Genomic DNA, 27107 nt, shown 5'->3' on the forward strand with positions numbered 1-27107 from the left:
TTTTTTATGCCATTCTTTTTATCATCTTCACATTCTTCTTTTCCACTTTTTAAATTTTTTAGAATAAATATTCAGGCTCTTAAATATAATAGATAGATACTAGCTTTGTTGTCCGTGATCTACCACGGGCCAAGATTTTTTATTATTATTATTATTTTACTATAAATAAATAATAGTTAAAAAAAAATCTAAGTATTGAGTTATTAATTTAAATGATAATTTAAATAATAATAAAAAATAAAAGGAATTATATTTGATCTATCTAATTTATCAAACAACTCAATGTTAACCTAATAAAAGAAAAACTACAAAAAAACACATCAACTTTAAAAAAAAAACTAAGAAAAATCAAACAAACCTTCTAAACCTGATCTAACTTTAAAAACTTGCAACTCATTAAATTATGGATCAAAGTTCAATCAAGAACTTAGTTGTCAACTAATTTAATTTTAAAATATGAAATTATTAAAAAAAAATATTAATAAAAAAACTTGAAAAGCAAAAAAGAAAACAAAAAGAATGAGTATAAAATTTAAGAGAAAAACAGCTAAGGAGGATGAAATTTGAAAAAAAAAATTAAAATAATCCCAAACAAAATAAATAGTAATTAAAAGAATGAGTGCCAAATTTGAAAGATTAAAAAATCATAGGAGATGAAATTAAAAAACAAATTATAGAGAGCTAACTGAATAGAATCAAACCCAAAAAATAAAAAAATAAAACAAATAATAAAAGATTAAAATTTAAAAAAAAAAGAAAAGGAAAGGAAAAAAACCAAACAAACTCATGTGAACCTCCTAAACTTAGTTTAATTTCCAAAACCTGCAATTTGTGAAATCCTGAACCCGGGTTCAATAAAAAAATTTAACTCTCAACAAATTTAATTTTGAAAGATGAAATTTTATAAAAAAAATATTAATAAAAAAACTTGCAAAAGAAAAAAAATGGGAATAAAACTTGACAGAAAAAACCCGTGGAGGATGAAATTTGAAAAAAAAATTAAAAATGACCCTAAAAAAATAAATTGCAACTAAAAGAATGAGGACCAAATTTGAAAGATTAAAAAATCATAGAGGGTGAAATTAAAAAATATTTGTAATTTGATAAATTATTTATAGATTAAAAAATAATAAGGGATGAAATAGAAAGAAATTGTTAAGAGCTAACCTAATAGAATCTAAAGGGAAAAAAAAGAGAGAGAAATAAAAAACATCAATTTAGACAAAGGAAAAAAAACCAAACAAACTCGGTGAACCTCTTAAATCTGGTCTAATCTCTAAAAGTCGCAACTCATGAATTTTTTTACCCGAATTCAATCAAGAAACTTTATTCACAACCGATTCAATAAAAAAACAGTGAGGATAAAATTTAATAGAAAAAACCTAAGGAGAATTCATTTTAAAATAAAAATAAAAATGATGCCAAATAAAATAAACCATAATTAAAAAAAATGAAGACCAAAATTTAAAGATAAAAAAAAAATCATAGGGGGGAATTAAAAAATATTTAGAAAAACCAAGCAAACCTCGACAAATATCTTTAACCTGGTTAAATTTTAAAAAACTCTCAACTCATGAAATCCTAGATTAGGTCCAATCAAGAAGTTTATTATGAGCCAATTTAAAAATATAAATTTTAAAAACTTGTTAAAGTAAAAGAATTAGCAATCTTTATAAAGATTAAATTTGAATGGAAAAAAAAAGAAAGGTGAAATCGTGAAATAAAATCATTTATGATTTAAAATAAAAATCTATCAAAGCTAGAAAATCAACAATCAAAATAAGAGGAATTGAATTTGATAGGAAAAAAAAGTTAAAACATGGTGAAATTAAAAAAAAAATCAATTGAAAAAACAATAAAAAAACAACAATCAAAAGAATATGTGTAACATCCCCATATCCGGGATAAAACAACAATCTCACACCAATCGAAAAACAAAGTAATTAATTTTTTTTCTATATATATTCATGGTGTTCGTATTAAAGTCTACTGAAATTTCAACGGAGTCTCTCATATACCGGAGGTCCCAAGTTATCGACATGTAATCTGTTTACACTTCTAATAACCCGCATCTCCTAACTCAATCCCGACTTAATCGTCTGGGGTCTCAATCCCACAATCATTATCATACATATCAATTATAATATTTATGATATACATTATATAACAAATATCATTATAGATGGATAAAAATATAAATACGCATACATGGAACATGGTTATATGAACTAAAGAGTTAAGTTCATCTAAACAAGTTTAAAATTAATTATACAAGTTAAGTTATACAAACATTTCTACATTTACAAAATACAAAGGTATACTCCTTAGAATCTAGATTACAAAAAGTGAATATAAGTTAGGATCTACTCTTGTCGTGCATACGATGGTCCTGAAACAAAATACATATTATTGAAACATGAATATCACAATAAATATAACAACACAAATATCTAACAATTTAAAAAAGGCAACGTGCATTCATATTTTGTTCGCTTCTTCCTTCTAGTTTTCATTAGAAACTATTTCTCGTTCAACTACTAAAAACCGTTTCCTCTCCCATTATCAATCTCCATTCCAGATTCTTATAAGATCAATCATGATTATTTTCGCTTAATATATATTATTGATACCAATTTCACTAGTATCATCATCTCCTCGTAGGAGTCGATGTAACCTGGGATCCTACCATACACTAAACGTATGCTAGTCAATACATGGTGATTCCCTTACCCGGGATCCTAACATACACTAAATGTATGTTAGTCACGCCCCAAATCACACTTCTCATAGTTTCTTTATGAACGATAATTTCATCACTTGGCAATTCACACAACAACCTTTCACTTTGCATACACATACATTCAGAATACTATCCAAAATATTAACTTCATGACGCAAACTTTCCTCCTTTCACCGAATGTCCAACATTCAGTAATTCACATTTCATATCAGTAACATATTAAATCATGGAATTTAACTGGAAATTATAGGTGTGGATCACCTACCTACAATAAAAGCTCTACTCGTGCTCCCCTGCTGCTGCTGTTGCACCGCACCTGTGGTCCCTCTTGCAAATCACAGGCTTATCTCATAAATTTTCCTTATTCAATGATATATTTTATAATAACCATATCAACAACCAATAAGTCTTTCTTTCAATCATTTCTTTACATTTACCATTTTTCTCATTACCCTCATTAATATTGTCGTTCTTTGTTTAACCATAGTTATCATTCCCTTCTTTATATTTGAATTGTTACTATTTAAATCTCAAACTGTTACTGTCCAGACCTTCGACTGTTACTGTCTAGACATTGGACTGTTACTGTCTTGACATTGAAATGTTACTGTCTAGACATTGGACTGTTACTGTCCAACCTCTCCTTAGATTTTTAACTATATCTAGAGTTCTAGAACTGTCTTTCAAGCAAGATTAGTCTCGTTGAAGAGCTAAGACATGAAATTACAAGTTCTCTGAAGGAAAAGGAACTCAGTTCTGCCCCCAAGATAGTCAAAATTCCTCATTAACGAATCAGACCTATTGCCCTACAGGGTATGTCTTGGCCCAGTCTCAATTGGTTACCCATAACTAGAGTTATATAACTCCAAATTAAGCAAGACCAATTTCCTTAGTTAGTCAACATCCAAAACTACAATTTCTATGAAAGAACCTGATTCTAATTTCTTCATCTTCCTACCCAAAATCTCTCTAAAAATTAAGAGATGAAACTGTCTAGATTCGTCAACCTTTCCATTTACACATAACACATGAAGTTATTTAATTTTATCAACTAATACTTCTTCTCCAATTCAAGTCTAAGAACCCTAATATATAATTCAACATTCAGGCATCAATTCATAATTGAATTTGAAACGACTCATAAGACCATATTTAGAACACCTTATCCGGTAAGAATCTAAGTTTCGATCTTCAACCAGTCGAAGATTTTCAACTCCCTCCTTTTCTTTCTAATGACAATTGGCCCTCCCTCTTCTCTTTTTGTTCAAATTTTCTTATTAATCCTTTGCTCACAAGTGTTTATTCTACTTATAAACCCTTAATCTTGGATGAGTTCTTGAATTTTTGGTGTTTCTCTCTTGATTTCTAAAAATGGATACAAAAACTCCCTCTTTTCTTTCCTTATGGTTGTTTTAGATTTTTGATGAGAAGAGGAGTATTTATGCTTTATAATTTTTTTTATTTGCATTTAGGCCTCATTTTCTTTAAGTGTATTATTTTTGCCCCCACATCTTTTTTCTTCTTCTTATAATTAAGTTATGCCTCTTATAATTAATATGTAAGTGCTTGTTAGATGAAATGTACACTGAACTGACTCACATGAGAATTTTATATGGAGAGATCACTTGTGTCTATGGAAAAGCTCACATGATAATTATGTAATTGATCTTTAGACTTGAGATCACTAAGTCATTTTATATAAGGAATGTTATGTTCTGATCCTGCTACATGTTATCCTATTCAAGGGTAACAAACAAGTATATATTGGGTATAACATGAATTATATGAAGGTATTTGAGTAAATAATAGTGGATTCACCACCCTAAATGAATTAAGAAAAATGTTTCATCTGTTTTCAAATAGTATTGATTGTAAATCCTTGAGTAAAGTAGAATGAGATTTGAAAAAAGTTTCAAGTCTTATTCAAAAAATCAATGACTATAATGTTGAAAATAAATATAAGTTGATAGAGTAGACACACTTTATGCTATAATGGTTAAATCAGAACATTGTTGATGAATGAATAATAATTATATTAAAAATCTAATCACTAAAAGGTGAAGTTAAATTATTAATAACTTTTTTAATATTTAAAAGATTATGATACATTACTAGATATTATATTTAATTTTTAAATATAAATTAATTAATTATTAAATTAATAATAGAGTAGATTGTGGCGGAGAAAATTTAAAGTTAAAGGTAAGAATTACAAGAAATAGGCCATAGGATGGGATCCAAGGAGGTGAAAGTATTATGCCATGGTGACTACAAAAAGAGTACAATTCTTGTTTGGAAACACCCTTGTCTAAAGCAATTCTTTTATCAAGATGGAGACCCAACAATTTTCATTAGAAACAACATAAGTTCTACGATATTATCAAGGGAGATTTTATAGCTATTTGTTGAATTCTGTCAAATAAAATACTGGAGGACATTTTCTAAGCATGTAAGGCAAGCCGCAGTGGAAAATCCACTACCCGCACAATTTATCAAAGCATGACACTGCTGTCAAGATTTGGTATTCTTTGTGCATTTTTGTTTTGTTAAAGCCAAATAATTTGATGTCCTTATGTTTGGTATAAGAAATCTAGTAGATTGTAAAAGACATTGAAAAGCTTGCAAATTCCATTCCATACGGCCAACAATGAGCTATTTGCATTATGTTCTTGTATTAGATATTAATGCCTTGGTTCTTGTCTTAAAAAATATCTTTCGCTCGATAACATTCAATTCAATCTTAGATGATAGTAAGTCACCCTTGTTGCTTGTAATCGCTGTGATCCACATCCATAAAGCCAAAACCAACAATGGCTTGTTCAAGATTATTTTAGAATGTGTTTGTTTTTGAAGTAGTCTTTGTAGATGTGATTTGAAAAAAAAAAAAGTTTTAAAAAAATATGGTTAGTTGTGTTTAGTTGAATTTAGATACATGTTTATTAAAAATTATAGTTAAAGTTTATGCATAGCAAAAAACAGTATAAAATGTTTGGTCTATAGGAATTTTTATAAAACTTAATTTAAAAAACATGTAAAAACTACTTTACAAAAACTGCATTTTAAATTTAATTTTTTAATAAATCTCACAATATAAAATACAATTTAGTATTTAGTTTGTTACTGAACATTTTATTATATTTATTTAATCACAAACATAAAAACTAGAAAAAAAAACCCTATCAATCCATTATACCCAACCGTGAAAGCATAACTTTCGCACCAAAACAACAAAAACCCACGTCCCAGATTCACTTACTCAAGACTGTCTTGATTCTTGCACCGTCGGAAAAAAAGAACCAAGCCTAATAATAATTAGAAACAACCTATATCCCAACATCATTGAAATCAAATATTATAGGTTTTGATTTTAGTTAAACTATATTAGGTTTACATTTTGTTTTTTTTTTATTGAAATGAATAGTTTTTTTGAAGAGAGAAAACGGGACAAGAGACTTGTCTTTTGTAAGTGTGATATGTTGTTTTTCATATATTATATATGAAAGCAATTTTATTTTTTAATTCTTAACAATATTAAAAAATTTCATGAGACTTGTCCTTTTTTTTATGTTTAAAAAACTTTAAATCCTCGGGCGATATAAACTAGTTTTAATTATAGAGAAAAATAAATTTATCCTCGGCTTTTCGCAGCTAGCCATTGTTCGTTTATTGCTTTCCATGTTTTTACGAAATATTCAAAAAATGCCCCGATTTAGCACCTTTTTCAAAGAAAACAAAAGGGAAGTTAATGGCTACCCGGCCCAAAAATACACTTCTCTCGTATAGTATCGTTTGCTTGAAGTAAGCATTTGTTGTACATACAATAAAAAAATATATGATTGCATTTTTAATTAAATGAAGAAAATTAAATAGCAAATTGACATGTTGAACATGCTATAACATAATTTAAATGTTGTAGCAGCATTCTAGTTACACGCGTTACACTGCAGCTTGAATAAAAAAAATTGAATATAAAAAAAAAATATTTAGACTATAAAGAAATTATTTGATATTGTTATTAAACTTGGTCCCACGGATCAACCTTGAAACCTCTTGATCTAACACCTTATTTAGCTCAGGTTTAAAATTAAATCACGTAGTAGTTGTCCCGATGTGACCTGGCTGACTTGACGGATCTCAAAACAACCCAGATGACTAGTAAAATGCATGGTCTAGCTTAAAAAAGAAATAATCAAGATGATTTTTTTTTAATATTGAGATGATAATATATTAGATTGATCCAGGCCTTGCGGTTTCACCCGTCAAATCCATGATTTGGGTTATGTAATCCACTAGGTTTAAGAACTTTGTTTTTTTATTAACTATTTTTTGTTTAATTATAAGATAAGAAAAATAGACGCTCATAAAATTGAGCACAAATTAAGTATTATAACGTTTATTTGAGACTGTGATAACTTTATGAAAAATTAAAATAATTTATGAAAACAAATTCAAAATCAAGAAAATATTGAATGATAAAATAAAAAAAAAAAAGAGAAGAAAATCATTGTTCATATGAACAATGAAGGAGGTGAGTTGGCACCCTAAGTCTCTCTGAAATAGTAAGTAACTAGATCATTAACCTACATAGTGCTAAGGGTGATTGATTTTTTTTAATGCAAAAATAATTGTCCAAGTGTTGCTAATGTGTTTTTCTAATAAAAAAAAATGTAATCATAAACTCAAAATATGATGTATACAGGGCATCATTTTTTTTAAATATCGATATGATGATATATTTGATGATATTTTTTTCAAAATATTGAGACATTACATATTGAGATTGTGAAGACATCAAAAGAGGTCGCATGCATTATTAGAGCTACAACCTAGAAAGTAAATCAAACAAAATATCATAAAATGAACATCTAATACTTGTATTTAATCAATTAATTTAATTCAATTCAATTCAAAAAACTTATTTTGAAAAAGATAAATTTAACAAAAAAAATGACAAATAAAATGATCTGAGATAACCTAGGTTATTTTTTAAATTAGTGAGAAGTTCTCTATAGAAAGCAAATAAAAAAAATAATGAAGTTCAATATTTAATTAAATAAATGTTAAAGGGTAAAACTGAAAAAAAATATGAGCTTAAAAAAAACAAGCAAACTCTTCTAAACCTGAGTTAATCTTTCAAACTTGCAACCTGTAAGATTCTAAACTCAGACTCAATCAACAAGCTCAATTCCCTACTAAATTAATCTTGAATGATGAAATTAAAAAAATATCAATTTTAAAAATTTGTCAAAGAAAAAAAATATCAGTCAAAATAATGAGGATAAAATCTGATAAAAAAATTGAAAGAGAATAAAATATAAAGGAGATTGAATTTTAAAAATTATCTAGAAAAAATAGTAATCAAAAGAATGAGGAACAAATTTAACAGATGAAAAAAATTAAAGGGGAATGAAATTGAAAAAAAATCCAATTTAATAAATTATTTAAAATAAAAAACAGTAATCTAAAGAACATGAACCAAAATTGAAGGAAAAACAAATTAAAAGGCTGCTTTGAAAATTTAAAGTGTTTGACATCAAAATTGAGATGGAGGGAGAAATGAAGAAAAAGAAAAGTAATTGACATCAAACCAAAAGTTAGAAATCAATTTTAAAAATTTGTCTAGGGATGGAAGGCTGCTGAGATGATTCAAATGCTGCCCTAAATTCCACTATTTATCCACAAAACGCCCCCTCATGCGTTGCTTAATTAACATGGACAAATCCCTCATGTTGGCACATGTAATGCATGCTCTAGCCACCAAGGAGCCATATGTTGTGGAAATTGTGGCTGAGAGGATTTTAGTAGGAATTCTCACTATCTCGATGAGTTGTTAGAGATCTAAAGACATTGATGGAGCATTTGATATAGGAAAGTCTATAACTTCCAATGTCTTGAAGTTTTTAGATTCTCTATTATGGAAAGAACTAGATAGTAAGAAAAAGTGAAGTGAACTGACTTTTGTTCAAATTCATAAAGATGAGACCACCGATGAATTCTAGAGAAAACTTTAAGAAATACTGGGCCTTTTGCATGGCTAATTGATAGGCTTTGGAATTGTTGGAGAAGAGTCCAACTAGTGATTCACCATCGCTTGCAAAATAGTCTTCTATGTGGTACAATAAACCATTTGATGCTCAAGTCAATAAGGATATAGGAGAGATGTTATCATAAAGGATTTGTATTGTGTATTTGAGTGTTTATGGTTGTTTGCAAGATATAGCAAAGAAGATTAAGGTTGGAACATCAGAGTATAATAAAATATGCATACTTACCTTGTGGTTCATAAACGTATATTTATATATATGAACTACGTCCACTTGTTGGTGATAAAGGTAGAAAAAGCCAGGTAGGAGGTTATAAGTCATATGCAAAATAACAATCATTTAGATTTATAAACCCTAAAGGATGGTAGCTATGTGTTCAAAGTAAAATGCATTTTTGTGTCCATAGTTATTGAGCCTAAACAAATCTAACTTTAAAGCTATTATTTAATATGTTTAGATGTGACAAAATTATGTAGGTACACAATATGTATGGTTGGTACACTAAAATTGGTTTACTTGAGCCCAACTAAGAGAGAGTCAAGAAATGATCTTAGATTTATGCATAGCTGGCACTAGCCCAAGCCATTAAATGGCTCTGGGTATGGGCATACTTGCCCTAGAGAAGGCAAGAGATGATATCATATTCAGGTATGGTTTACTCTAGCCTAACTACTAGGAGAAACCACCTTTGAATTCTCCTATACATTAAATTATATCTTTTAAAACACATTTAAGGGTGAGGGGACCTTATTCCTAATCATTGATCTAATAATTGGGCTTTGATAATAATAAAACGTGAAAAAGTTATTTCTTTTTAATCTATAAGAGGCCTAACAAATAAAAAAAATTAAAATAAATACATTCAGTATTATTAATGATACTTATGACAAATACATCTTATTGATGACTTAAGATACATTGTAAGAAAAAAAAAATAAAAACCATTTAAATTAAAAATAAAAGGTTATTTCTTGAAAAATAAAAAATGAAAAAAAAAATATTCTGGTTCTTTGACCTATTAGAATCAAGCTTCTTTGTATTTTACAAGCTTGATAACAAGTTTAGTACTCCTAGTATTGAATCCATAATTTCTTGATAATAATTAAGAGGACATTAACGGGTGAACTAGAAGGTAATTGGTAAAATTAAAAATATAGATAGATACATTCCTATATATTTCATTTTGTTTATCACTTTAACCCTCGGTAATTTTCCATGTTATTTCGTTGCTACTTTCTTTCATTGAAACATAGAATAAAGAGACAAGGAGGTTTGATTTAGGAAAAAGAAGGCACTTTTTGAATAAAACGACTAAATTAGGGCTAATCAATGGCGGTTAGGTTAAAGGACTATTCAAATATTTTTAATTTTTCAGGGACTAATGAATTTTTTTTTTAAAATAAAAATAAAGGTTCTTGTAGAATTAACCCAAAGCCACAATATAATTGTGTTGGTGTCCACTCAACCCTTATCTGCTTGCCTCGCCTCTGCTCTCACAGTCCTACTCTAAAACCATTTGTTTGATTTCTCTGAAATAGTTTGCTTTTAAGACCTACAGGAAGGACTGGACTCATATCTCACTATCTTTTTTATTACATTACATAGAAATTAAAAGCAAATGTTGTTAGCATGCAATCGTTGTTGGTCACTACGAAAAAACTGTTGTGGAATAATCATTAACAACATTAATGATGTCCCAAGACACGACAACTACTCTTTGTTTTTGAGTCGCCGGAAGCTCTTGTCCTCCTCTATCTCTTTATCCTCTGATGACGACGTTGTTTCTTCCTACCCCATCTCCATTTCCAGGTTCTCTATCCAATTACGAAGTTTTTTTTTTTTTACTGGGTTTATGATTAAATAGCCAAATTTTCGTGTTTTTGTCCCTTTCTCTGTGCCCTTGTTTTAGTTCTAGTTTTGGATGTTCATTTTTTTTTTACGTTTTTATTATACTGCAATAAAATTATTAATTATAGTGCTCTATTTTTGAATTGTTGCTTGTTTGATGGTGTTTATAGGAGGAGTGTAACCTCTGGAACCAAAAATTTGCTTCAAGTAATATGCAAATGTAGTCCTACTGCAACAAGGAGGATGTTGCTAGCTAGTTTTTTCATGTTTCTGGGTTATCATCCTCCTTCAAGGTACTTATCAGGTCGGCATCATCAATTAAGTCTTCTAATTTTAGCACTGATATTATTTAGTTATAATCCGATTCATTTCTGTTCCAAAACAAAAACAAATTATTGTATTTATTTGTTGAAGAAGCTTTTTTTGGTAAAAAGATTAGGGAATTAAATCAGATCAAAACTGTTTGCTTCTTGAAATTTAATTCACGTAGTGACCTTTGAGTTCTTTTTTGATGAAGTTAATTAACCTGACGTTAACTTGTCAGTGAAAGTATATGAAGCTTGTGCAGTGTTGATTTTATCTGATAAAATGTGCCTTGGTAGTAGGGAGTAGCCACAAACACAGGGACATGGGCTTCTCTGTAAATCTCAAAAAGATGTACATATACCCCTACTTATCTAGACATCATAAATGGGATTATATTCTATGTAGATTAAATTGCCTGTTCTTTATAGCATGTTGAGAAGAAATGCAATAATCCCTAGCTGATAGTGAAATTGTCATTTGGTGGCTCTAATAGACATGGCACACACTCAATACACAATGCGGGATACATGTTACGTTAAATTTCATCCTTCGTTTCTAGCTGAATTCAAAGTCAATGGCACGCATTTCTTGTTGTTTAAGAAATACAGGATCTGTGTAATTTGGTGCAAGATCATGATTAATCTTCTATTCCATCATACGAGTCATTTGTTACTTCATACTTGGGGGAAAGTGATTGTGGTTCTCAGTGCTTTGCTTCTGACCCTGGAATAAATTGTTGATATCCAGCCCAAGCATTAGGAGATCCATCTGTGACAATTGAGCAAGTAACTCCTCCTGTTTTTACGTCGAGTGCACTCTTCCCTGTCGAGGTTCAACTAAACTGTATCAGCTTATTCTTAGTTTTGGCATCAAGTCATTGATTGCTACATTTCACATTCTTATATCTTAATGCTAATATAGGTTACTATCATGTCTTATTGGCAGGAAAGAATTGTCCAACTGTTTGAAAAGAACACTTACTCTGTTGTCAACATTTTTGACGTAACATTGCGCCCACAACTAAATGTAACTGGGATGGTTGAGGTACTTCAGCACCATATTCTCGTCTTTTTTCATTCTTTAAAACAAGCAAAATCTGATGTGGCCATGATGTCTTCTGCCAACTAAAACGCGAGCTGGTTTCATCTATCATGCAATATTCCTATAAGCCAATACAAACTTGCATAATTCATGTTATGCCTGATTGCAGATACCTGAAGGGAATGGTTCTGGGGTGGTCTGGGATGAACAGGGACACATTGTGACAAATTATCATGGTAAGACCTATAGCAGGAGATTGAAAATCAAAAGTTTGCAGTGGAAGACACAAATGGAATTTGTGTTCAGAATCTGGTCTATTGAGCGAGATTACATAATAAAGTCTATATGTTCTGATTTTTGTGGAATAACTTTTTGTTTTTCTTGGTGTTTTTTTCCTTATCGATATGCTTTTTCAAGCCTTGTTACTGAGCCAAATGCTGCAGTGAGGTTTTTCTTGGGAAACTCAATAGAGTCATCTGCATGTCTTTGTTGTTCTCCATTTTGAGGGTTTTCTTGTTTGAAGTATGAAAAATGAGTTTCATGTAGTATATAATTTGGCCTGCTGAGCACTAAATATTTAGAATTATTTAGATGCATGAATCCTTTAACACTGTTGGAGATCTTTAAAATTTGAATTTAATTGTATCTGTTTTTCCTGTAATGCCTAGTGATAGGAAATGCCCTTTCAAGAAATCCAAGCACTGGGCAAGTTGTTGCACGAGTTAATATTCTTGCATCAGAAGGGTGAGATTTACAGTGACCTTAGCCTATGCTGGTAAACTGAACTGCAGTCAAGTGAATTATTTTGATAATAATTTATGATTATTACTGCACTAATGTTTTTCATTTTCTATGGTTTTCAAAAGGTTACAAAAGAACTTTGAGGGTAAGTTGGTTGGTGCTGACCGGACAAAGGACCTTGCTGTCTTGAAGGTACATTTTATAGCCCCATGCCTGTTCTTCTATTTTCTTAAAATTACACTCTTAACTAAGTTTTCCTATGCTGCACGAACTCTGTGCCTTTTTTATGGCAGTTTTAGCTGTCATTGAGTCCAATTGTCTCCTGTGCATAATGCATGTACTTGACAAGTTATCTATCCAAGGCATTATAGTTTTGTTTCTATGTTATTGTGCTGCTTAGAGTAGGTGGCTGATGCAGTTTTTATTTTGTAGATATACTTCTTGTATGGTGTTTTGTTTATAATATTTCTGTCAATATCTTTGTGATGCTAGGTAGAAGCATCTGAAGATCTGTTAAAGCCAATTAAGGTGGGGCAATCTTCTTCTCTGAGAGTTGGCCAGCAGTGTCTAGCAATTGGAAATCCATTTGGCTTTGATCACACTCTCACTGTTGGGGTTATTAGTGGACTGAATCGAGACATTTCCAGTCAAGCTGGAGTTACAATTGGTGGTGGAATTCAAACAGATGCAGCCATCAATCCTGGGAATAGGTTAGTCTGAGGCTCAATATAATTGCACTAAATATTAACTAAAGCTCATGAACCATGGTACTTCTAAGAAGGTGGAATATCCTTTTGGGAATTCATAACCTCTGCCAATGCAACTTGAACCCCCCAGTACATCATGAGATATTCTTTGTTGTCATGGTATGCATTTTGTCAGCACATAACAGGAAAATATCTGTCTGCCAAATTTTAAGGCACATATTTGACCAATGCATAAATTAGAAATGTTTATAAAATTTAATTTCATGCATTATAGCAATACAAAACTTAAAATATATAGGCTTCCTCACCCTCATGTTCCAAGTTCTGAAGAATTGTTTTTATTCCATCACCAAGTTCCATGTCCTTCTTGTCCTTGATATCTTAAACTATTTATTAAAAAGATTTTCTATGCATCAGTGATGTATAACCATTTCTGCTCTAGCTGTTGCTTTACATTTGTAAGTTAATGTGACAGCGGAGGTCCACTGTTGGATTCTAAAGGAAATCTAATTGGCATTAATACAGCAATATTTACTCGGACAGGTACCTTCCATTATATCTTTTATTCAATGATTTTTTGTTTTTGGGAATAGCTTTATTCAATGATTAAGCAGCACAATTCTCTTTGCCACAAGTCTTCTCAGTCACTTAAGTTGAAGAGAAATGGTAAATTCTGAAAATTGATTGCACAATTTTGGTCAGTGCATTTCACTTATGTAGGCATGATTGTATATAAGTTTCTGTTGAAAGACATGACTGAAGTGGTTGTAGAGGTAACTCAAAGAAGGATATGCTTATGATAACCTTGAACTTTCTACTTTGTTTTCATTGCTGGTTTTGTTATGCAGGGACCTCAGCTGGTGTAGGGTTTGCCATCCCATCTTCAACAGTGCTCAAGATTGCACTGCAGTTAATCCAATTTAGTAAAGTAAGTTGTTTACTGGTAGATTCTTCTTTTTCTTTTTTCTTTTTTAGGTTGAAGAGAGATACTTCATTCAATATCAAGAAGAGTTGGAAGTTTGGCTTCTAACACTGAAGCCAACATATGAGACAAGATTCATCCCCACTGATAGCATGATCAATTGGGGCTCTTTAAAGTGCAGCCCCTTTACATGCTCTGAATAAACAAATTGATATTTACAACATTGGAAAACTTTAGCTAATTAAGCAGCATCACGAAGAGCCATATGGATTTCCTTTCTACCCATGGCCTCAAAATTTAGATTATCAATCACACTCTTAGCATTCCCTTCAAATTCCACTTTTCTAAAGACTATTCACAGCATACCCAACAGCCTCTCCAAGTGCCAAGGCTTTGATGTTGGAGGATCTGTAGCCCCCCTTCACGCACCTTACTGTAACCCTGCTACCTGCTGAATCATGAGACAATTCCTATACCTCCCCTGTTCTGCTCTTTGTTAATTGCTCCATCAAAGTTGATCATAACCGCCGCATTCATGGGAGCTTTCCACACTAGTTCTCTGTTGCAGTTCAGATTTTGGTCTCAAACATGCTTTCTCATTTTCCTCGAGTAGAATGTCATCATACTCCTGCTACTATAATTCCTAGTATTTGGCTAGATGACAATACTTAGTCATTAAAGCTCAGGTCATTTTTGGCTTTCCATGATCAACATAGAAGGCAAGGTAGCTCCATCATGTCTTTCTCCATCTTCCTGTCCTTAATGCACTGCTGTAGGCTCTCCCACCATTCTGCAAATGAGGTCCCTGCCAATTCATCCACTCTAGGTTGCAATGGAGAAATAAGCCAAGCCTTCCTTGCTCTTGGCCATTCTATTGCTTTTCAAGCATATTTTTCCCTTGGAGCATGTAAACATGGAGCGTAATGATATTTTTTATTTTGTTGTTAGATCTATTCAATGTGATATTGCAGTCTTGTTTGTTCTATGTAAGCATTGTTTTGGAAGGATCCAGATTAACATTTTTCATGCCTCAGCATCTGGATTTTGTTTCACCATCACCTGCTAATGTCCCAAAAATGGCTACTTCTTTATTGTAATCCATCTATTATTTCTTAACCGTTTTAGGTTGTTCGAGCTGGTTTGAATGTTGATATTGCTCCTGATCTAATAGCAAATCAACTTAATGTTCGAAATGGAGCTCTTATCTTGCAGGTATTGTTTTGGAATTTGGTCTTCATGCTTCCATTAATTAGTAAATTCTCTTTGCACACATGATCCTTATGTATATTAACATTTTTCTGATAATTTCAGTAGTCCTGATTTACTTTATGCTTTGGTAGGTTCCTGGAAATAGTCTTGCAGCTAAGGCTGGATTGGTACCTACCACAAGAGGTTTTGCTGGAAACATTGTACTTGGGGACATTATTGTTGGTGTGGACAAAAAAACTGTGAGCTATCTCTTGCTGCATGATTATCTCATTTTTTATGGATTACAAATTGGGGACATTGTACACAGTGTAGCCAAGGGTTCTCATCGCAAACCTTAGCAGCTGGGAAAATGAGAGTTTGTCAACATAAAATGGGTGGCATTTATGAAAGAAATGGAATAAAATACTTTGTGTTGATGGGCAGTTAATGCTTAGGCTTTGATATGGAAAAGGTTCACTGAACTTTTATGCTTTCTTTCAACAGGTTAAAAACAAAGCAGGATTAGACAAAGTGCTGGATGATTATAATGTGGGAGATAGAGTACTGTTGATAATTCAAAGGGGCAGTGAGGATCTTGAGGTGCCTATAATTCTAGAGGAGAAGAGTTAAAGACAGGAACATACATGTATCAATGAGATATGTTTATTGTTACACATTTCCAAATTGTTAGAAAGGGAAAACAATTTGCATGAGTGCGAATTCGATGACAGAAATTGGGGAGGGGTGGGGATTTCGGAATTAGGGGAAGGCCATTTTTTGTTTTATAGCCCAAGACCCTCATGGAGGTTTTTTATGTGTTTGTCATGACTTTGCAACTTAATATAGGTCTTTTTGTGTTTGTCATGACTTTGCAACTTAATATTAGAGTTGAAGTTTTAAGCTAATTGGTTTGAATTTTGAATTTATTCTTAGATCTATTTATGTAATTTTAAATTTTTATTATAAAGTTATATGAATATTAATATAATTAAATTTATTTTTACATGAACAAAAATAATAAAATAATTAAAACAACTTAATGTTAAGTAACTCATTAATTTAAAAAAGGAATACTTACATTTATAAAATAATTTATACTCTGATTAAATCCATAAATTGAAACTCCTGAATAATAAAATATTTTTTTGGTATTTTTAGTTTATAGAGTTAAAATTGCAAGCTTACCTACTTGACTATTACATAAAGAGTTATCGATTATTGTTTTATCGTCTACAGAGTTATTGTACCTATAGAGTTATCAACTATCGAAGAGTTATCGTTTATAGACTATTGTCTATTGGTTTAAGGTTTTAAAGGTTTTGAGAACTTGATAAAATTACAATGCAGTGATTTGAGTTTGAGTTATTGATTGTTTATTTTCTCAATCCTTCTTGCAACCTGTCTTATATAGTCAATTATATGATGTCTTTATTAATTATCTGTCAACTGTCAATAACTTTCTATCTTTCAGGGTTCTTTCCATGATCTCACATTCATAAAAGTTGTTGCTATCTTTTAATTAAATGGCTTGTTACACCTGCTTCCTGTATGCACGTTTCTTATTTTATATGTAACAACAACCTTTCTCTTCTAAGTTTTCTCTTACCATATAATATTTATTTATTTATTTCTTGTATATTTTTATAGTATAACACTTATCAAAAAAAAAAAATTGTCAATTAGTTAATGTCAACTAATGGGTATTCTTAATTAATAGGCATGTGAGAATCAAATTTTGAATTTTGCATCAAATATATCTTAACATTCTCTATTACACATGTATGAATGACAAAGTAATGATGGACACTATTTTCAAAATGAATATGAATTTTTAAATTTTTATTCTGATTGATTTTTTTTTAATATTTTCATTTGCATATTTGTTTGCTCATCCTTTTACGGATTGCCACTTTTCTAGAATTGTTTTCTATTGTTGTTTTACTCATTGGGAGAGATCTTTCTCTTTCTTTCCAAGCTCTTTAAATAATAAAGGCCTTGTCAGGATTTCACAAATCTTGTTCTCTATTTCTTCAATCCTTACTAATGATAGCAATTCTAATTGTACTCTATTTTCTTGTATAAAATTGTGCTTCTAAATGGTTTGCGCATGTTATAAATGGATTATTGTCTACATGTACAATCTCAAACTTCCGTTCTAAAGAAACAATATCTGACACAGAGTTGAGGGAATACAACCATTTGCATGAATCCAATCATCTTTAAGTAAGATATTATATAGCTTGGAATTGTATCCATAACAAAGAATATTGTTTGAGCAACAGAACCGAAATGTTTTTTTTATTGTAGCATAACAATATTCAAGTATGATATTAATAAAATTGTTGATAATTCAAAACCGAAAATGGAATGAGCTAGTTAAAATAAAATAAAATGGAATAGTATTGAATTATTAGAAAAGAAATCTTAGAGAGAGATTTTTTGTATGATATTTTAAAAGCAGACTGAGAAAAGGCATTTGGTTGAATGAAAAGGTACCCAAACTTGATATAAAGGTGTTTTAGTAAATATAGATAGATTTGCTATATAAATAAAAAAATTTGTGTAGAAATTAACTAGGAGGGCCGAACAAAAGAAAAAAAAAGGGGGGGGGGCAGAGGGGGGGAGTACCTTGAGAGCAGACATTCAAACGGCCATATCTCTGAATTTCATCGTTGGATTGGTCTGGTTTTTGGATATATGATGGTTCTCACTACCCGCTAACATCTGACTGTTGGGATCTGAATTTTCTGCTTTGGTGTGAGCGATATAGCCCTCGCAACATTTCAAGGAAAACCTGCCTGCAAGTCAGTCATGGTCACTAGCAGTTTCCACCTTTTTCCACAGTTGGATCCTGCTCAATTTTTGATATGTGGGTCATATTGATGAGTTTTTTATTATGAACGGTGGAGATCAGGATTAGAGACTTCAACAAGAAGGTATTCATCGGAGAACAATATATTGTCAATTTTTAGGTCCATTTGGTTTTGTCATGATCTAAGAAGATTTAGCCGTTAAAATTCTATGCTTTTTTGGTATTTGTTTCATAGTATAATGTTGGTTAATTTCACCGCTTAAATTGTATTCATTCGGATTGCATTGGGATACACGTGAACCTTAATGAAACATTTGTTTAAATTAGGTTAGCAAAAAAGAAATGAATGGAAAGTATGGTGGCTTGATTTGTGTTTAACCATCAAAAGCATGCTAATTATGATTTAAATTGAAGAAAATCCTTAGTGTCTTTCCTTAGCATGTTTGGCCATATTATTTATAGTAGGAAAAGAGAGATATTGGTTATCCAATCTATATATTGGGACTTAACAGTTTTATCACTCACCTTTCAGTTGTGGTTAGGGAACCAAAATGATAAAATTTCAGATTGGATTTTTCACAAAGGTTGTAGGTATGGATGTTATATTTTTTAAAAAACTAACCTCGTGTAATTTGGAGTTATAGAACTCTAAATATGGACTGAAAATGAAAGAAGGGTCGAACTGTCTTGTACTTGACATATTGTGTTGAGTACTATAACAGATAATTTCAGGAGTGTTAAGGGCGAAATTGGTCTTCCGATCCTTTAGTAGAGTTGTAGAAATGTGTCTTACCTTTCCAAGAAGCCAAACCACACTTAAAACCGAATTCTATAACTTTACTTACGAATTAAATGGTAAACAATGTTCTCAAGTGAAAACTGATCTAGAAAGTGTAATGAGGTAGTTGAAAGAAATAATCGAAAAATGAAATTAAAACATGGTGATGAATTCATGTGAATGAGATTTCAATAGTATGAGAACACACATTGTGATAAAATTAAAAGAGGTTACTAATTGCATCTCTTGATTCTAAAACATAAGAGATGCTTAGAGCAAGGTTGTAATGAGTTGAAGGGACTCGATCGGTTGGGAAAACAGGTATGTGCATCGCACCTTATCTTTTCAATTTGTGTAAACTCATTGATAAATTTCAGAATGTATTGTTTTATTACTTCAATAAATATTGGAATGAATAAGAGTACCTTGCATCTAACGGTATAGATCAATTAGTTAGGATAATGTTTGAATGAATTTGTGTAACTTGCGTACAATGGTATGGATCAAGATAGCTAGGATAATAACTATCTCGGTGGTGATCCAATGGTAAGAGCTTGGGACCAAGAGGTTTGCTCCCTCTGTGATCTCAGGTTCGAGCCCTATGGTTGCTCATATGATGGTCACTAGAGGCTTACATGGTCGTTAACTTCAGGGCCCGTGGAATTAGTCAAGGTGTGCGCAAGCTGGCCTGAACACCCACGTTAAATTAAAAAAAAAAGATAGCTAGGATAATGTTTGAACAAACATGAGTACCTTGTGTGCATTGTTATGTATCAAATTAATTATGTTATTATTAGAATGAATATGATTACCTTGCATACATTAATAGGTATCGAATAGTCATGATAACTTTGGAATAAACATGATTATTTTACATACCTCGGTATGGATTATGTATACACAATGACTAGGAGATTGGAGGAGAAATGATAGATAATTGTTCAACGTAGTATCGGTGGCTAAGGATATGTTATGATGATACTTAGCACCATAATGAGGGTGGCTAAAGGCATAAATTGATATTTGGCATTGCAATGAGGGTGACCAAGGTTATGTGAATGATGCTTAGTGACCGTAGTGTTGGTAATTAAGGTTATGTGTGAATGATACTCAGCAACTGTGGTTATAATGTATATGATGTTAATAAGAAGAATGAAATAGAATCGGTACAAATGGAAGGTTGAGAATACATTGATTAGCTATATGAGTTTGGATAGCTAATGGTATCGATGGGGTTCCATTGGTACCGGCATTTCCGATGACATTAATTAGCTATCCGGGTTTGGATAACTAATGGTATCGATGAGGTTCTATTGGTACCGGCATTTCAGATGACATTGATTAGTTATCCGGATTTGGATAGCTAATGGTATCGATGGGGTTCCACTGGTGCCGACATTTCTTAAATTGATTAGTCGATCCTGAGTAATTGGGTGACTAATGATGTTAGTAAAGATTTCTAACATCGGTATGGTTACTCCTGTTTAAGGGAAAAAAATAAGTTGATTAACTATTTCATGTCGTGAATAGTTAATGATATCAATGGGTCACATTGGTATCGACAACCATTTCTAGTATGATTAGCTACTCCAGGTAAGGAGGCTAATGATGGCAAGGGTTCTTAACATCAACAACTTTGATGGTAAACTAGATATGAATAAGAATTGATTAACTATTTTGGGGTAGAAATAGTTAATGATATAAATTGGTTGTATTGATATTGACACTTAAATGGAATTAATTAGTCTAACCTGATATTGGGAGATTAACGATACTAATGAGATTCAATAGTATCGGTAATTACCTTTCGGAAAATGAAAAAGAAAATATTGATTAGTTATTCCGAAAGAATGAGATAAGCTAATGATACCAAGAAAGGAATATCTTGGTATCAAGTAAGAATTGATTCATAAGGAGATGATGTTTGAAACTATTGAATTGTATTGAGATTTCCAAGATGAAATTGTTCTCGGCAAATGGGATAGGATATTGGTAATAGATGAAAAATGTATGTTGTAAAAGATGTTTATACCTAATTTTATGTATCAAAAGAAAAAATTCCATAGGAATTATTACCTGTCATTGTTATTGTTTGTTACTACCTGTTTATATTTATATGTACATGTTAATTTTTATTTTCAGGTTCATCAGGGTCGCGTCAAAAGTGATCTTAGTTTAGTTACCTTTTACTTTCGACCATGTAATGATTTGTAAATTAAGAGACTTATCTCCTAAAACTTGAAATGTAGTATTAACTCATACATTTGGATGTATGACTTTAATATAATGTTTGTAATTCTAAGTACCTATTTAACCATGCATGTTTATAGTTGAAATTGAATCATTTACTTGAATAACATTATATGATGTTATTATGCAAGATATAGTTTATATAATGTAACAATTGAATTATGTATTTTTATTTTGTGAACTTACATTGTATAATGTTATTGAATAAGATGTGTTGTGTTGGTGATGATGAGTTGAGTTGAGATCCATGATGATTGGATCGGATTGTGAAATGAAATTGGAAGTGTAATATGATTTTGTCGATAACTTGGGACCTCCCCATATAAAGGAGACTTTGCTGAAATTTTGGTGGAATCTTTATAAAAAAAAACAATGATATTAAAAGAAAATCGGGGTTGTTACAAACAAACTATGACATGTGGTCTCAAATCATTGAAATGCATATTGTTGAGAAGGAGAAACTCTCCTTCATTCATGAGAATTCACAAGCACCTATAAAGAAAGATGATGGATATGAAAGGTGGTATGCAAATAATCAAAAAGTCAAGAGATGGTTGTTAAAGTTTATGTCCCCAGAAATTATGAAGCAATATCTTCACTTACCCACTACTCGTGATATTTGGAAAGCTCTCTCTAAAGTCTTTTATGATGGAACAGATGGGTTACAAGTTTTTGCCTTAAATAAAAAGGATTTCTCAGCCAAACAAAGGGGCAGAGCACTTTCTGTGTATTATGGAGAATTGACTTAAATTTTTAGCGAGTTGGATCATTGTGATAAGGTGATCATGAAGAGTGAGAAAAATGTTGAATCTTATCGAAAACTAGTCCAGTGGCAAAGGATGCATATCTTTCTTGTTGGATTAGATAATGAATTCAAACAAATCTATAGTGAAATTTTGAGGAAGGAACCAATTTCCTGAACTAGAAGAATGTTATGTATTGATCCGCCATGAGTCCATTCAACGTACAATGATGAACGAAGAACCTGAAAACTTTGAAGCTTCAGCCATGGTGACCCAAAACTGGTCTTTCAAATATCAACAGGAGAAAACAAGGTCCAACCATCAAAAGAATGGTGCCGACAAATACGCATACAAATGTAGTCATTGTGATCAAACTGGTCATACCAAAAGCAAATGCTTTGAACTTGTAGGGGGTATCCAAACTGGTGGGATCATGGCCACGATCCACGAAAGAAGAATTCCAAGATGTCCTCTTCCATTGCTGCAGTTGTTAAAACACATGAAGATGATGATATTGCTGGGAAGGCCTCAAATGACAGTGATAAGTTTTAAATATTTCTACATTCGTTTCTAATATTGCATGGATAATTGATTTTAGTGTATCTGACCACATGACATTTGATTCTAATCAAGTCTCATTAATCAAATCATCCTCACAAAAATTTGTTTCCACTATCAATGGCACTTCAAACCCTGTTAGTGGGGAAAGATCATTGCCCCTTATTGATACTTTGAGTTTAGATTTTGTCTTAGTTGTTCCATTTTTAAAGTACAATCTGTTGTCAATCTCCCAAATAACTACGACCTTATTTTGTATTGTCATTTTTTAGCTTGACTCTTGTGTGTTTAAGGACATCTAAATAAGGTAGATGATTGGTTGTGGTATTAAGCGAGAGATGTTATACTATATTGACTTGATATCAAATAGTTTAAATAAGTTACATCAAGCTTTGGCAGTAAATGGTTCTTAGGGGGAGAAGAAGATATCTGACATCTGGTTATGGCACCGACGATTGGGACTTGTCTCTTTTGGTTACTTGCAAAAATTATTTCAAGTTTTTTGCAAAATATGATATTTCAAGTTTTAAGTGTGATGTTTGTGAACTTGCAAAGAGCCATCATGTTTCATTTCCATTAAGCTTGAATAGAAGCTTAGTTCCTTTTATAGTCATACATTCAGATCTTTGGGGTCCATCCAATGTACCTACATTAAGTGGATCTTGTTGGTTTGTTACTTTTATTGATGATTGTACAAGGGTAACGTGGATGTGTTTGATGAAGTCAAAAGGCGAAGTGAATATGTTATTTCAACAATTTTATAGAATGATGTGTACTCAGTATAATGCACAAATTCAAGTTCTTCATAATGATAATGACAGAGATTTCAGTAGTACTTGAGAACCCATGGAATCATCCATCAAACTATTTGTCCTAATACACCTTAATAGAATGGAGTACTTGACCGAAAAAATCACCACTTGTTCGAGGTTGTTCATGCTTCATTGATAGAAGTTCATATATCGTTGTCCTATTGGGGAGAAGCTATTACATCTGCAACTTATTTAATCAATCGGGTACCCTTTAGCACTATTGCTTTCAAAACATCATCCCAAGCCCTCGTGCAAGGTGTTGTGTCTCTAGCCACCCCAAACTTACCTCTTTAAGTGTTTGGATATGTGGCATTCATCCACCTACACAAGCACCAACACAACAAGTTGCAATCTCAGGTATTAAGATGTGTTTTTATTATGTACGCTACTTATCAAAAGGGGTACCGATGCTACCATCCTCTAGTTTTTCACTATATTTTTCTAAGTCTGAACTTCAAAGGGAGTACTGGAAAGAAGTTAAGACTCTAGACTATGATGTTCACATTTCTATAGAAGTTTCGTCTAATGACCAGGATATGAGTACACTGGATACAAGTATGAATTTGGATCCATACAGAGATACTAGTGATGATAATAACTCACAAATTGATAACCAAGATGTGGGGATCGTGGATGCAAATGGTATAAATTTAGAAGCTAGCGATGATGATTTACAAACTAAGCTGATCTATTAAGAAAAGAATGAAAGTGATGTACCAAACCAATCGTTTGGTAAAGATGCTTCTGTAACTGAGCTAGTTAAAACACTACCGCAACGTCACACTAAAGGTATTAACTATGAACTTGAATTAGCAATTTTTGTTATCCTTTGCTAAGTGATCCATTTGCACTTGTAGCTAAAATCAACACAATTTAGATCTTGTTATCCTTAGCTATGAACTTGGATTGGCCATTATAGTAGTTTGATATGAAGAATGCGAATCTACATGGCGAGTTGTTCGAAGAAGTCTCCATGGATCTCCCTCCAAGATGCATGATACCAGAAATACATAGCTAGATTAAAGAAATCATTGTATGGATTGAAACAATCTCCAAGAGCATGGTTTGGAAAGTTCATAAAATCTATAAGAGCCTTTGGTTATCATCAAAGAAATTAAGATCACAATTTATTCCTGAAGAGAAAGCATGATAAGATCATGACACTAATTGTATTTGTAAATGACATGATGGTTACAGGAAATGATCTTGAGGAAAGGAAGAATTTACAGAGTTACTTGTCTAGAGAATTTGAAATGAAAGATCTTGGTCCCTTGAAATATTTTCTCGAAATCAAAATGTCTAGATCTAAAAAGGGCATCTTTCTTTCTTAAAGGAAATATACCTTGGATTTGTTACAAGAAATTAATATGTTAGTATGTCAACCAGCTGATACACTAGTGAAAGAACATTTAAAATTATGTGTTGGTTCTAATCAAATACCAGTTGATAAAAAAAAGTACCAAAGACTTGTAGGAAGATTGATGTACTTAGCACACACGACGCTAGATCTTATCTATGCACTAAGCATTATCAGTCAGTACATACATAATCTTAGATAGCAACATATGAATGTAGTTATGTGTATTTTGAAGTATTTAAAGGTTGCACTTGGAAAATGAATATTATTCAAACAAAATGGAAATTGTTAAAGTGCAAATACATATATTGATGTTGACTAGGCTGGAACAATAAATGACAAATGATCTATTTTAGTGTATTTCATCTTTATAGGTGGCAATCTAGTTACATGGAGAAGCAACAAATAAAATGTAGTGCACGCTTAAGTGCAGAAGCTAAATCTAGATGTATGTCTTTTGAAATTTGTGAAGCATTATAACTAAGACTTCTTTTAAGCGATTTGGGCTATCTTCCTAGGCGACCAATTCGATTATATTGTGATAATGAAGTAACATGTGATTTACCCATAATTCAGTTCAACATGATTGTACAAAGCATGTGGAGGTAGACAAATTCTTCATCAAAGAAAAGTTGGATGATAAAATTGTAAAGTTGCTTAAATTCAATCTAAGGATCAATTGGCTAATATCCTCACCAAAGCAGTTTCAAATCAAGTGTTTTCAAAGTTCTTGAACATGTTGGGCATGTGTGATATGTATGCACTAATTTGAGGGGGAATATTGGAATATTATGATTTTTTTCCTTCTATGTGTGATTCTTTCCTTCCGTGGTGATTTTTGTTTTTCCTAGTACCAATGCATATGGTACGATAGCTTAATTATAGGATCAGTAGCTTAATTATAGGAACGATAGCTTGATTGTAAGATCAGTATCTTTGATCTATTACTATATATGTACATGTACATCTCCATTTTAAGTAAGAATGAAAAAAAAAAATTCTTCTTTGATATTTGATTTAAGTCATCCAAGCAACTAGCAAGCAGTCCCTGTGTTTTCCCGGCCCAAAGTCAAGTTGTTTAGGAAAAAATTTAGCATGTGAAAAGGACTATTGATTGATGAAATAAATGTACTGGAAAATTAGTTGATGTAGAATACTGTTATAAATTTGATGGAACACTGGTCATTAGAAAGGCTATGTCTTAATTTTCAATATGTTTATTTCTAAAATAAGTTGCGATAGAAAGTGTTGTTAAAAGACCCTAAACAACTTCATTTCAATGGAATAAAATTAACATATCAACACCTGCTTTACTTGAATTGGATGGTAAGTTGCCTAAAATTTATATTGAGATCGACACTGTGCATGATTGAAGGAAAAAAAAGTGTATTTGAACAACAGAAATGGAAATACAATAAGAAAAAGGTAATTAAAGCCCAACAGTCCTCCATTCCATTGTATAGAAAAACCTGAAATATATTGAACCGGCCCTGAACGACTCAAAAGTTAAACCCTGAAGTGATGAGGGAGGCACCGATGTAAGTCATTTGTAATGTTAGCGAAACTAGAGAAGAAAAAAAAATTACCTATATTTTTGCATACCAAATTGTAAAAAAATAACTATAAACATATATAAAAGTGTGGGATGTTACATCAGTGATCGTCCTCGAAAGATCGGTATGAGACTTACAAAAAAATGAAGATAAAGGCCCTAAGTAATATCAGATTGACATATCAACCACTATCAAGTAAGCAATCAAATGAGAGTTAGATGGTTTCACGAGTCTTACCCAGACTAAAACCATTGGGATACCATTATTTCTCCACCTATCCTAAATTTTAAGATGTGTTCTTTTAAAATGATGCATGATAATATAAAAAAAAAGATGCATGTTAAAGCAGTAAAGACAAGAGAAAAAAAAACACAACAAACAAGATATCAATAATAAGACAAGAAGCGAAGCTTAGTCCTAAAATTTTCTAGTGGAGTCGTTATTCTATTACACCCAGACATCGTGGTGACTAATTATAAATTTCCATTGGAAAAAGAATATGTATTTGACATCTTGTTTTTCGAGGGGAAAATGTCTAGTTCAAGGAGTTGTCACCTAGTATTATAGTCACTAGGAACCTTGACTTGTCAGCAGAGATTCTATGATACAAGACTGATTACGCAAAAAAAAATATACTATCACTCCTTGAGAGTCCTACCTGAAGCAAGATACATTACTGGTTTTGTCTAAAATTGCTAAGAATTTAT

At 31.6% G+C, this 27107-nt stretch overlaps 1 protein-coding gene across 2 annotated transcripts; it reads left to right on the forward strand.

Annotated features, from left to right (window-relative positions):
- The first annotated feature begins 10224 nt into the window (after nt 1–10224).
- On the forward strand, nt 10225–16442 carry LOC133699894 (protease Do-like 8, chloroplastic). 2 transcript variants are annotated; one of them, XM_062123405.1, is made up of 13 exons: nt 10225–10593; nt 10803–10936; nt 11686–11768; nt 11884–11982; nt 12149–12215; nt 12648–12723; nt 12846–12912; nt 13213–13430; nt 13903–13970; nt 14276–14355; nt 15475–15561; nt 15690–15797; nt 16042–16442. In XM_062123405.1, exons 1-13 carry the CDS (start codon nt 10403–10405, stop codon nt 16165–16167), a joined length of 1404 nt encoding a protein of 467 aa, XP_061979389.1. In that variant the 5' UTR covers nt 10225–10402; the 3' UTR covers nt 16168–16442. The 2 variants fall into 2 exon arrangements, with proteins under 2 accessions (XP_061979389.1, XP_061979390.1); XM_062123406.1 differs by lacking the exon at nt 10225–10593 and having other exon boundaries at nt 10803–10925.
- Nucleotides 16443–27107: the final 10665 nt, after the last annotated feature.

This window comes from Populus nigra, chromosome 7 (genome assembly GCF_951802175.1).
Source record: "Populus nigra chromosome 7, ddPopNigr1.1, whole genome shotgun sequence".
In the NCBI taxonomy this organism is placed as follows: Eukaryota; Viridiplantae; Streptophyta; class Magnoliopsida; order Malpighiales; family Salicaceae; genus Populus; species Populus nigra.